The sequence below is a fragment of the Ambystoma mexicanum genome, chromosome 3q (genome assembly GCF_040938575.1).
Source record: "Ambystoma mexicanum isolate Mex_15411 chromosome 3q, UKY_AmexF1_1, whole genome shotgun sequence".
Taxonomy (NCBI): Eukaryota; Metazoa; Chordata; class Amphibia; order Caudata; family Ambystomatidae; genus Ambystoma; species Ambystoma mexicanum.
The window spans coordinates 206,852,081-206,864,500 of record NC_090926.1 but is presented as its reverse complement, the minus strand read 5'-3'; the positions used below and the strand labels follow the sequence as shown (position 1 = coordinate 206,864,500).

Below are 12,420 nucleotides of genomic sequence, written 5' to 3'. Positions count from 1 at the left end.
TTCCTTTCAATTGCCGCCGCCGCCGCCGCCACCACAAGATCTTCAGCGGCTTTCGAGAAAGGAATGATCATCGATGACTGAATTTATCATCTCGACACACTTTGACTGCGGCCTACACAGGCCTCGACCCTTCACAGTATTGAGAGTGGTGGACGGTCATAACTTTCTTCTCTTTTAGAGAATACCTAATCTTTCCCCCTCCTTTCAATCGCTGTGCTGTCATCACCCCGAAACATGGAAAATGCACCTTTTAAATTCTGTCCTTCCTGCAACAGGAAGTATCCCTGGAAAGACACACCCAAGGGGTGTAATCACCATTTTCATAGAGACCACCCCAACAAACACTGTAAATCCTGCAAGTTATTTCGGCCTAAAACGTTAAAGGACCGTAAACCCACCACGCCATGCAGGCTGAAGCCACCATTAACATGGAGGGAGCTTCCAGCAAAGTGATGCCGAGGGCAATCGGGACTTGAGAGATTGCGTGCGAGCCCCTGATTCCATTAAGCAGGCTGGCGGTCATGTTACCAAGACTAAACCCAGCGACTCAGGCACTGACACTCCACACCAAACACACATACCACGGCCAACAGTCAACCGCTTCGTCTACCGTTGAAGCCCTCGCTGTGTCAAAGGGAAGGTCCTCCAAATCAGCTTGGTGAAAACGTGGCCAAATGCTCCAACCACAAGGCTGTCAGGACTGTACTGCACTGATGATCTCTAATAAGGGTGAAACCAGGTATGTAGTTGTCTTGGCAGCCTTGAAAATGTCTGTCTTGGGTTGATTAAGCTATGTATAAAGTAGCACTGCCCTCTTAGACAAAGACAATTTCCGGGAGAAAAAGGTTTGCATTTGGGTGAATTTACATACCCACAATGCCTTGCTGTTGTGGCTCAGAACTGGAAGTGAACTTCCAGCAATGGCAACTAGGTGGCATTGCAGAATGTGTGATTTGGGTCACATGGACACACAAACACACACTATTTCCTACGCTCAAAATAAACTGAAGATACACGCAGCTTGTAAAAGGGCTCATTGAATTTTTTCACTGGAGCAAAATAAGCAGAAGCAATGTATGTTGTGCCAAGAAAACCTACTGCTCAGGCTGCAGCAGTGCAAGCTTCCTTAAAACATTTAAGGGACACACATAAAATGGCTATTCAGCAGAAGTGTAAACTTTGCACACAAACAGCACAGTGGGAGAACAGATGAAAACCTTATGTGTACACTTGGTTTCATCTTCTATGAATCTTTAGTGAAATGCCAAACACTGATTATGTGGTCACATGTTTTTTTAATTCCAATTACAATGAGAAATGCATGAAGTGGTGAATATTGCATTTACTGTTGATCACACATTAAATATAGATTGCAGACTATTACTTAAAGGCTATAATTAGATATCTTCATTAGCAACAATAGTTCACAACTATGACATTCCCATTAAAGAATGTCAGAATGTATATATTTTGCTTCTGGTTTTAAAAAGCGCAGGAAATACAGTTTGCATCATGAGGTTGCTGCGTAAGGGTCACCAGCTGTACTTGTCTCCAGCGGATAATCCCTACATTGAAAAGTGACTGAAAGCTTCCTGGAGACTTGTTAGGACTGATTTTCTATAATCTGGCCTGGTGGCCAGATGTATAGAAGGCCAACCTATATTGCGACAGGGACAACTCTGGGAGCTGTAGCCAAACCAGTTCAAGGTAGGAGTGACGAGAGGTCTAGGCCAAGTCTGAAGAGGTGGTGAGCTTGTAAAGGGTCCACAATGAGTACACACAAAGGGAATCACAAATTACACTTACACAGCATGTACACAATAGTTATTCATTTACGGCCAAATATCACTACGAAAAATGACTACTAACAGGCAGAAATATCACACAAATCTAATAATAGATTACATATATACAGTCACTAGAGTAGGGCATAATACAAATCAAACTGCTGGAAAAGAAATTGCAGATTACTTTTATGTACTACAGGTCCACAGAGAATTAACCCCAACTTCAAAAATACTTCTCTAAATTGTCTGGGGCCCTATGCCCAAATGGTAAGCAAAGTTCAGACACAGATTGTGATGCAGGAAAAAATAAAAGTAGTGTCTCTGGGGTGCAGTAAAAAGTTCCAAGGGTTAGAGGACAGTGTATTCTAACAGAAGTGTCCCCAACTTTCGGAAGGCTTATGCGAGCAAGCAATGGCAAAGCCAAAGTATAGCAAAAGTTTTGAAAAAGTTACGAAGACCTTTAAAGGGAGTTTAGGAGCAGGTAAGAACCGGTTAACATACTCCAGGTCAACGGAAGAATGTCCGAAAGGTTGCATTTCCCGCCGCCTGCCTCAGTTCTTGATTCGTATGGGTTGCAGGTTCGAGCTGATCGCCCGTCGGGGTCTTTCGCTTGTGAAAGGACTCGGTGGCAGAATGCAGAGAAACACAATGCAGCACCCCTCTCAGGACTGGACTCTATGCAGGTAAGCTGTTTCAGATGGTGGTCTCTGCAGAACGGCAACACAAAGGGCTTCACTTGTCGCAGCCAGACTTTCCCTCCTACCTCAGGTCCCCTTGATGCTAGGACTCCGAAATTTCGCTGAGGTAAGTCTTGTAGGAGAAGTGGAAGATCCCCCAAGTTACAGCCCTCAACTCAGAACGTCGGCAGCATGGAAGCCCAAACTCAGAGCTGAACAGCCACAGGAAGGTTCTGGGACACTTCCGACTGCTATTCTTCGCAGGGTACCGAGCAGACGTCAGGAATGGTTGTTCCCTCCACCACTCCAAGGGTTGCAGCTCCTTCAAAGGACTGCTGAAGATCAAAAGCAAGACAGGGCTCCTCCAGGATAGCAGCAGAAGTTGGTCACCAGGCCTCCTTCAGTCGGGTCTCTGGTCTCTTCACGGGTCTCACAGCTGGATCACAGTCGTGGCTCCTTCTGGTTACTTCAGGATCTATAAAGTATGGGTGCAGTGGTCCTCTTCTTAACCTAAAAGCCAGGTAAGATCCAAACTCCCAATAGAAGAACTAGCCCCATGCACACCCCAGCAGTGGTGCAATCAGGACCACTGGCGGGAACACTCATGCATACCACTCAGACACACTGAAACCAGTTTGTGGAATGGAGAAAGTCCCAGCCCACATCCTGCCAGCACACACACATTGCCCTCCAGTAGCCCGCCAAAGGCCTCTGCATTCATGGGCACTGGAAGTCCATAGAAGGATTGTCCTGGCCTCACAGGCCAGGAAGAAGGCTAAAGAACAAGATGGCCAAAGGACAAGCGAAAAACCATGTGGCACAGCCATGTTTGGACACTATCCACAGTTAGTAGCCAAACGCAGTAAGGCTAAAACGAAAAGCACCAACAAATGGTAAAAAGTCACTGCTGCCACCAGCTTGTCCATTTAGCATACCTGGAGTAAAGAAAAATCCTTTCACTGTTAGTCTAGGGCAAAAACAAAAGTGCACCCCATTGTACTGCATTGTAAGATGCATTATGCAATCAAAAGTTACCACAAGTGATAACAAGTTACTAAAAGTAGTAACAAAGTCGCAAAACTAAGGGAAACAATATTTCCCAGTACTGACAGCCTGAAGGACATGTCAGTTTCCCCATAACAGATGAGCAAAAGACAGTGTAGTCACTGCACTGTAAAAAGTACAGTTCAGGTTAAGAAATAAAAGCAAAAGTTTGTGGGTCCATACAAAATGGAAGGAAAGGTGCAGAAATGAGAATTCTATCCTAACAAGACTGTGCTGAATAGAAAGCCTAACCAATGGGGAGTCAGGTTCACAAGAGCAAACAGTGATGACGCGGCGTTGAAAGAAAATCCCATTGCACAGAAAGCAGTATTGAGAGGTCAATTGTGAGACTTTAGAGCAGTGTGGATGATGGATGGCATCATCCCTTTAATGGGATTTGCCCATTGTGGGAAATCTCCAAGGATTTATCTTGGTGACTGGATGCTTGCACATGATCTGCTCTTCTTACTCACGAAAGCATGGTTCCCTTTGATTTAGGATTGAGCAAGAATTTAACATGGCTGTTATGGAGATACATTAGTTTGATTTCGAATGTCAGCATCCTCCAAGTCAAGGTGAGGATATTCTCCTACACCTAAACAAGACTTAAGGGAGGGAATGTGGCTTGCATCCTCTCAGTCTAGAATCTGTCCTTCCTTCGGGCCAATTCCCACTGACATACAAGAGACCAGACTCAGACATTAGCAAGTGCAACATCCCTTAGGAGCCCCCCCTTCAAGCGTGATGAGCCTGCAATGCCTCCTCTTGCAGAACCCTAGGTTACGAGGACACCCTACATGTTTGGGGGCCACAGTTTCTCCCTTTAGCAGCCCAGGAAAAACACTTTCACAGTGGATGTAGCCTGGGCCCACCCTGTGTAATTCAGCGACACTAGACACAATCATTGTTGTAATGTAAGCCCTGCTGATTTGCAGGAGTCCATGAGATGGAAGATTGGTGCTGCATAAAGCTCAAAATCAAACATTTGTGGCACATCACTACCCTTGGATAACCATCTACAACACAAACCATGTGGACTGAGAACATTTTCGTTCTAAAGAGAATGTTATACGCTTCTGTACAGCCCGTGCTCTAATGTTCTCATTGGGAATAAGATAAATCACCCAAGTAAATGCCTGGCTTTTCCATTGATTGTCACGGTTTGACCCTTTACATTTAGAGCCGAGTACCCAGGCTTGTAACGAGAGCAAGTCGACTCACTGTGGAATCATTCAGATCTGAACCTGGGGTTACCTCTATTGCACACCAGCAGGAGACTTAACTCTACTATCATTTTTTAGTTAACAGTATCAACAACCTTCTTCATTTCATGAAGGAACTTATTTTTGCGTTGTTAAAAGAGCACATACAATTTTTCATTTTTGTCTTTAGCTTACCTCTTTTCCTAAAATGTGTGATATTTTTTCTGTGCATATATATTTTGTGCAAAGTCACGATTTATTTAGATTGCATCTATGTGCTATGCAGTTATCCGAGGTGAACAGCCTTTTTAGAGTACAGTCTAGGCATTCAGCATTAGTACCAAATGTTGGGGATTTCAAGAAAATCTGGTTCACCATTGGATAAAGATTTTCACACGCAAGGGCAGCAGGAATCTTAAGGAGGACCTTCTGTTGATGTCCTCAAAAATCCCTTGGTCTCAACGACAAACTCCAGGTCTCACAAACAGAAGGCAACACTGAGGCTTCACACACAACAAACAAATACAGCAGCGACAACAACAGTCAAAGCTTCCCCGGCACATGGGCAGAAATAAACTTATTTACCACGCTGAACAGGTTTTTCATGGGACATGCCCCATCCTCCAATGAAAACCCCACCCAGTTCTTACTTCTGGCATTCATCCAGCACAAAGGCTCGTGGGTGATCATCTCCAGACATGGTGACCACAGTATCCCTCTCAAAGGCCCCCGGACGGTTCTTGTCCACTGTGTGCCGCGTGATGGTGGAGGTGGTGTAGCTGGTCCAGTAGAGCGTGTCCCAGGCCCTGTGGTAAGCCAGTCCTTCCACAGAGCCAACGTCTGTGAGAGATGGAGGAAGGAATATTGTCAGTGCTTTCATTTTCAGGCTTTGTAAGATATCCGTTTCTCACACAGTTCATTACTATGAGCTCAACCCCTCAATGTGCTGGAACCCTAAACAAGCAGCACCCAGATGTGTGCAAACCCACTAGTAAGTTTCCAACAAGTATGCAGCAATAAATTGAAACCTAGTCCCAATAGGGACTTAAACAACACCCTCTCCCCTCATGCCAAGGAGAAATATTTGAAATATAGGTAGGAGTAGAAAAACAAATATTAGCAGCCTGGGTGGAATGTTGCAATTGTGGGAGCCAAGCAGAATCCAGGGAATCTGGCAGTATGTGCCGTTGTAGGCATGGATCCTGGTGGCTCCCAGGAGTCTATGTCCCACACTCCCTCGTGGCTGCCTGTTAACTGGGCCAGCCTGCTTTGTTCTTCACCATGACATGCTGTGCCTCGACTCCTTCCAACACCTCACACAACTTCAAGTCATTCCCCTCCTAATTTGCGGCCATTAGGTGACACCGAAGGAGGACTTGGGTATTCCAGCAGCCAAGAGCCCATTGCTCTGTGGCGTTATTACACGCAGCTACTGGGCAATACGGGCTCTCATGAACCCAAACACCCTCTTTATGTGCCCTTGCTTTGCTAAGGCCCATAGGTTGTGGGTCTTGGCTCATAAGAGCCCCCCCCCCATTTCCTGCAGCTACAGGCAGGAATATGCAAGTGCAAGCTACTCATCTTAGTGACTTATATGGTTTGTTCTTAGTCCCTATTCATTTAGACCAATGAGATGCTTTGGCCACAGATCAGAGACAACCAAAGATTAGAAAAGCACGCCCTACATTCTTGCTGACTCCTTTCCTCTTCTTCTACACCAAGAGCGTGGATCAAGGTGGTCTATGGAAAAGAAATGCAAAAGTGCTTACAGTGTGAATTTTCTGCTCAATCGGATGTAAGGGTACAAATTCTCTAGTCTGATGGGAAAACTGTAAAGCTTCCAGTTTGATAGATGGAAGACAGCTGCATAAGCATTGAAAGAAACAAATTCCTCAAAAGCATCGGACCAAATTGAGCACTGGCCCAGAGTTATGTAAAAGTTCACTCGGGATAGCCCGCAAGACTGCTCAATAGAAAACATCCTAAGGAACATGATACTGAAAGGTAACAGTTACCGCCTTTCCTCTCAAAGTCAGTGGCAGTGATGCCATCGCCCACATGAGTGAGGAGACTACCCTCCCCGCCCCCCCAGTAGCCAGTGCTCCAGATAGGATTTTGAGGTGGGAGTATTTTACTCCCTATTTTTAAACTTTGAGAGTAAATGCAATTTCAAGGGAGCAAAATTGAGTTTTCTCCCTTGCAGGCAAGTAAAATGTATGTCAGCCATACGACACGTGAAAAAGTAGCTGTATGCAAATCATTCTCATGTGACAACAATCCACGCTGACAGAAAAGCAGGTTTCACTCATAATAAAGCAGAGTGAAGTAGCACAAACACCCTCTCACCAATGGAACAGATGAGCACAAACTCTCCGAGCTTCTCTTGCATGCAAAGAATATCATGGTCAAATACTAGCTGGACAGTAAGCCTTGCATCCTTGAGGGGTCTTTAAATTATCAACTGAGGCAATAATCACAGTGCTTAGAGGTTGAAGGAAGACTGTATGAACAATTGCAAAGTTAATTATCTGTCTGGATTCAGTGACACAGCCAAAGGAGTACAGTGGGGCGCTCCCCCTGGATGCCCCCTGGTGTCCAGTGCACCCCCTGGCAATCTATTATCCACACCCCCAGGCACCAAAGGCGGTCTCCACTACTGTCTGGGTTACCTCTACAGGGACACGTCTTGCTTAGTTTCCATTTCAGTCACAAATGTAACAATTTATTTTTTTTGTCACAGTGCTTGCACAGGTTGGAGAGTCAGGATTTGAATTTTAGTCTTGAAGATCTGAACGAGGCTGTAACTACGATTAATAATCCAATGGAGTCATCACAGACCCCCCCCCCCCAGTGGTGACGACCTGCGATTTGGCCGGGAATGGCAGGTGCAACCCGATCCTGGGGGTGGTTTTATGATGGAGGATCACATGGGCGGAGACAAGTACTGGGGAGAGGCTTAGGCTCCATTGGTTGAGACACTGTATCCCCCCCTTTCCCATGAAGAACCTTTGATACCCAAATTCATAATGGCATATGGTCTAACACACTGTAGAGGCGCATCATAAATATGATATGATCTGGCATTTGTAACACGCCTATACACAAGTGTTTCAAGGGGCAATGAGGCAAGGAAGGGGTGGGGACAGAGAACCATCTTACTAGGCCAGGTGATATGGAGATCATGCAAGTGCAGAGGGGAGGGGAAAAGTGCCAGGGGAAAGGCGAGGGTGCAGTGATGTACATGGGCTAAAAACAATAACAAGTGCGGCCAGCAGGTGGCAGGTGCAAGGGTAAGTGCAGACAGCAGGTGTCCAAAAGTGCAGGAAGAGGGACTGTAGGGTTACAGATACAAGCCCAAGTGCAAGGGTTGCCGGGAGACAGTGCAGATGTGCAACTGGTCGGTCAGGGACCTGGGCCCGTAATCAGAGGATAGCCAGGTGACCAATGCAGTATCGTACCGGAAATCAGCAGGGGAGACGAAGAGAGAAAGCAGAAGCAAAGAGGAAGGTCATGAGGTGATCTGGAACCAGAGATGTTCTCCTCAAGTTTCAGAGAGGCAGGGAAGCTGTTCCAGAGGGAGGCTCCAGCCGAAGAAAGCTCTACCACCAGCTTGTTGCTTGGAGAAGCGACTGACCCTGAGGGATATGGAGGTGGATGAGCAAAGAGCTCGAGTAGGAAGGTCTTTACGAAGAGAGAGTTGTAGGTACTTAGGGCCCAGGTCCCAGAAGGCCTTGTGGACAATGCAGAGGGTCTTGAACTTAATCCTTGCAGCCACAGGGAGCCAATGCAGAGATATCTGTGCTGGAGAGATACGATCTCTGGGCTTGAGGCCAAGGACAAGTCTCGCAGTCCTATTCTGGATGAGTTGCAGAGGGCGGAGAGTAGAAGCAAGCAGATTTAGAAAGAGGCTGTTGCAGTAGTCCAGCCTAGAGAGAACCAGAGCTCTACAGACAGTGAGCTTCTGGGGGAAGGAGAGGAAAGGAAGAATACCTCTGAGGAGGTACAGTTGGTAGTTTGACTTCTTGGAGATGTCAGAGATGTGAGAGATGTGACGACAGAAGGAGTCTGGAGTTGACGATGACCCCGAGGTTCTTAGCCTCACAAGTGGGAGCAGGAAGAGGGCCAAGGAAGGCCGGCCAGAGAGTGACAGGAACGGAGGGTGTGGGTGTGCTGATGAGGAGAATCTCTGTCTCAATGTCATTAAGGCACAGATCGCTGGCGGTACACCACTCCTGGATAGCAGACAGTCAGATGAGAGAAGAAGAGGTGGCAGAGGGGAGCTTGAAAACGAGCTGTCATCCACATAGCACTGAAAGTTGGGGCAGAGAGCGACAATGCGGTGGGCGAGAGGTGCCAAGTATTGGCTGAACAGCCAGGGAGAGAGGTTAGACCCCTGGGGAACACTACAGGTAGACAGTGAGATAGAGGAAAGGAAGGACCCAAGTTGGACCTGGGAGGGTCGATCAGAGAGGAACGAGGTCAGCCAGGCCAGGGCCTGATCGGTGATACCCAGGTTATCACAGAGACAATTGAGCAGGATGACATGGTTGACAGTGTCAAAGGCAGAAGAGAGTTCGAGTAAGATGCGGACAGAGGGGAGATAAGAATCAAGGTTAGAGAGCAGGTCTTCATGGATGTTCAGGAGAGTAGCTTCCGTGCCAATAAATACATTCTAGTCAGGCCTCCACCTTTGGCCCAAACACCCATAACTCACACATACCACCTTCTGTTTTGAATGTACCTTATTGTAAGTATCCGGAGAAAAATCATTGGAGAAGTAGAAGCCCAATGACATTCCTGGACTCAAGTCCTATAATCACTCAGGTACAGAAACGAGGAGGATGATGAGAGTTTGTGGAAAGTGGCCAGTGCCCAAAGTAAAACGTGCAGGCTACTTGTTTTCCAAAGCCTACATTACGTGGGACATTTAAAGATGGTGACCGCACTCAGACATGTAGCAGTGCAGGAGAGAACGGTAAACTCCAGTCGAAGGCTTGCGACAGAAGAATGGACGCTGAATACTAGCAGGAAAAGCCGTGCAGACACGAGGAGCTGTGCAGAGGCTCCTGGGTGTCGGGCCGCTCGTGGAAGCAGTATTCATCCATCCGTAACAAGAGAGGAAGCAAGCGTGTGGCTGTGGAACTGCTCAGAAAGCTGGAGAGACCTCTGCTCAGGGTGGAAAGCAGATGAAGCAGCTGTTCCACAAAGGTGCGTCCAGAGTCAGACACACAGGAAGAGACCGGTGAGTCCACCCAAAGCAGCTGGGGACTCCGGGGTGTTCAGATTTTGCCAGCCCGTATTTGCTAAATCAGAGACTGTTAATGATGAAAAAAGCATAAAAACAATATTTGTATGCAGTCAAGACAAAGTATTGTTGCAGCACCCAATAAGAGGAATGTATGCATACAAAACACAGTGCCAAGAGAAACACCAACCCAATACAGGTGCATAAGATGCCAGTGTGGGGGAGAGGTTTGCAAGTGCTACCATAGGCAAATACACCAAGTATCTCACGGTACAAGCCAGTTTTGAATAACCAAGGAACTGTTAATTAAGAGACGTCCTCGCAGGTAAGTACACCAGGCAACTGAAGTTAGGTAAAGATTCCTGGCAGGTGGGTACACCAGGTGAATGAGATTGAAGGTTACTGGCACGGGAGTACACCAGGCAATCTGCAGAGTTAAAGGTAATCTTACAAAAAGACTGTTGCAAAACTTGTGATTTAAACAAGAACTTGGCGAGTCCAGTGAAGAAACACAGGAACGGTCTATTGAAGTGGAACTTTTTCCATCCTATTCAAGAAACCAGGGCAAGGGAACCACCCCCATTTCCGAGTCATTATAACATTTTTGGTTTTGAACACATTTTGCCAACACCAAGAAAAAGACATTTCCTTGCACCCTTTGCTGTTTTGTTTTAGTGTGAGGGTCAGGATTAGACATGACAACATATTTTCAGTTATTGACTTCATGACAGACTGAGCCTTAGTTTTTATTTTTAGGTAGGGAAATTCCTCTTCGAATAGCTCTAGTTAGGCATTTTCCGCAACCCATTTTTGTGTCAATAAATGGGTTCACTTGAGAATATGAATACCTTGTGTCGGACTCATTTCTGACCCCTTGCAGAACCCAGTGATTAGTGTAATGGCAATCACTCAAACTTGAGCAAGGGCCCTGCTGCTGTTGACCATTTAAAGCACTGTTTAGCACATTGCTCCAAGTTAAGGTTTGTGGATGTTTAAACGGGACATTACCCAATGCGTCGAATAAGGTTTTGAGGTGGGACCAATTTATACACTAGTAATAATTGGAGTGTAAATTACATTTTAAGAGTAAAAGTGATTTGCCTGCAAAATGTATGTGACAGGCAACCAAAACATGACTAAACTTGAAAATGGATAGAACTCATCAGAAAGAAAACAGTGGTGTAGCATATGTATCTGGCTTGAAACAATGCATTACATTTGTGAAAAGCCTTCCCCTACACATTATGAACACACCACATAGATGCAGCTTGATAAATCTACACAACGCAGGCACTCGGCAAAACATGTGTGCAATGCAAGCATGCATTCACTAAAACAATTTGTTACAAAGGATACTTCCCAATTGTTACCAAGTTTTCAATCTTATTCATGAGGGGACCCTCACATGCTAGGTAATTAAATATGCATGCATATTTCTCCGAGTGAGCATCCAGACACAAAACAGCAGAAGTAGAACAAAAGGAAGCATTTGCCAAGTCACCTGCCCTCTGCTCTTATAATGTATAAATGAGATGCACAGAAAGATAAAAGGGTTTTAATGCTGAAAAGGCTTGGTACGACACTTATCCGGAGGCCAGCGTGTAGCGTTTTGGGTAGCAAGGGGCTACACAAAAGATAAGGGAGGCCTTGATAACTAAGCACTCAAACATTTGAAAATCCAAAAGGGGCAGTTTCCTCTCAGGTTTATGCAACAAGGGCTTCAGAAAAACAATATGCAACTCTGATGGCACCTTCAACAAGAATAAAGGGCAAGTCTGAAGAAAAGCACCTTAAAAATGGTGCCTAACATTCTGTTTATTTCACATATAAAGTGCCTTAACACCCAAGCACTAGACAAAACGATGAGTGGCACAACAACAGAAAATGCTAAATTGGCGTGAAAAGTCAGGCCAGGAAGATAGAAGGTGGTCACTGGTCTTTGAGGTGAGTTTTAAACAGAGCTTGGAGGGAGGTAGAGCCAATTGGGCTAGGGTATTGCAGATTTTTTTAGGAATAAAAAAAGAAAATATCGAAAGCGAGGGGGTGCGCATGGAGTGCGGGGGACAGATAGAAGAGAGACTGAAGAGAGTGTTGCAGTAGAAAGAAACAAGGAAAACAAGTTAAGGCGGGCCACGGTAGTTCAGGCATCTAAAAACTATACAAAGAAAATGAAAGGGCAAAGTGATTTGTGGGGCTCGCCAACAGGGGGGCGCTATGCTGCAGATCCACATAGACTTGGGAACCACTGGGTGCCAAAGTGTTTTTACACACACACACACAAAATTGCTTTATGGAGCATTTATTTTACTTGTTCCATAACACAGATGCAATCTTTACATTTGCAAATAATCTGAACACATTTAGATGATTTGCAAATGCAAAGACTGATGGTGCTCCCAGTGCCATAACACAGCACTATCCATGGATCAGGCCAGGCGAGTTCATTGACAGCCTGCGAAAATTAT

General features: G+C 45.8%; 1 protein-coding gene across 2 annotated transcripts in view; it reads right to left on the bottom strand.

Annotated features, from left to right (window-relative positions):
- The window catches only part of LRP1 (LDL receptor related protein 1), a 1,300,039-nt gene that overhangs the window by 481,252 nt on the left and 806,367 nt on the right, over window positions 1–12,420 (bottom strand). For both annotated transcript variants that reach the window (XM_069653565.1, XM_069653566.1), the window contains exon 42: window positions 5,361–5,550. In XM_069653565.1, coding sequence (XP_069509666.1) covers window positions 5,361–5,550 — 190 coding nt within the window. The remainder of the gene's footprint in view (window positions 1–5,360; window positions 5,551–12,420) is intronic.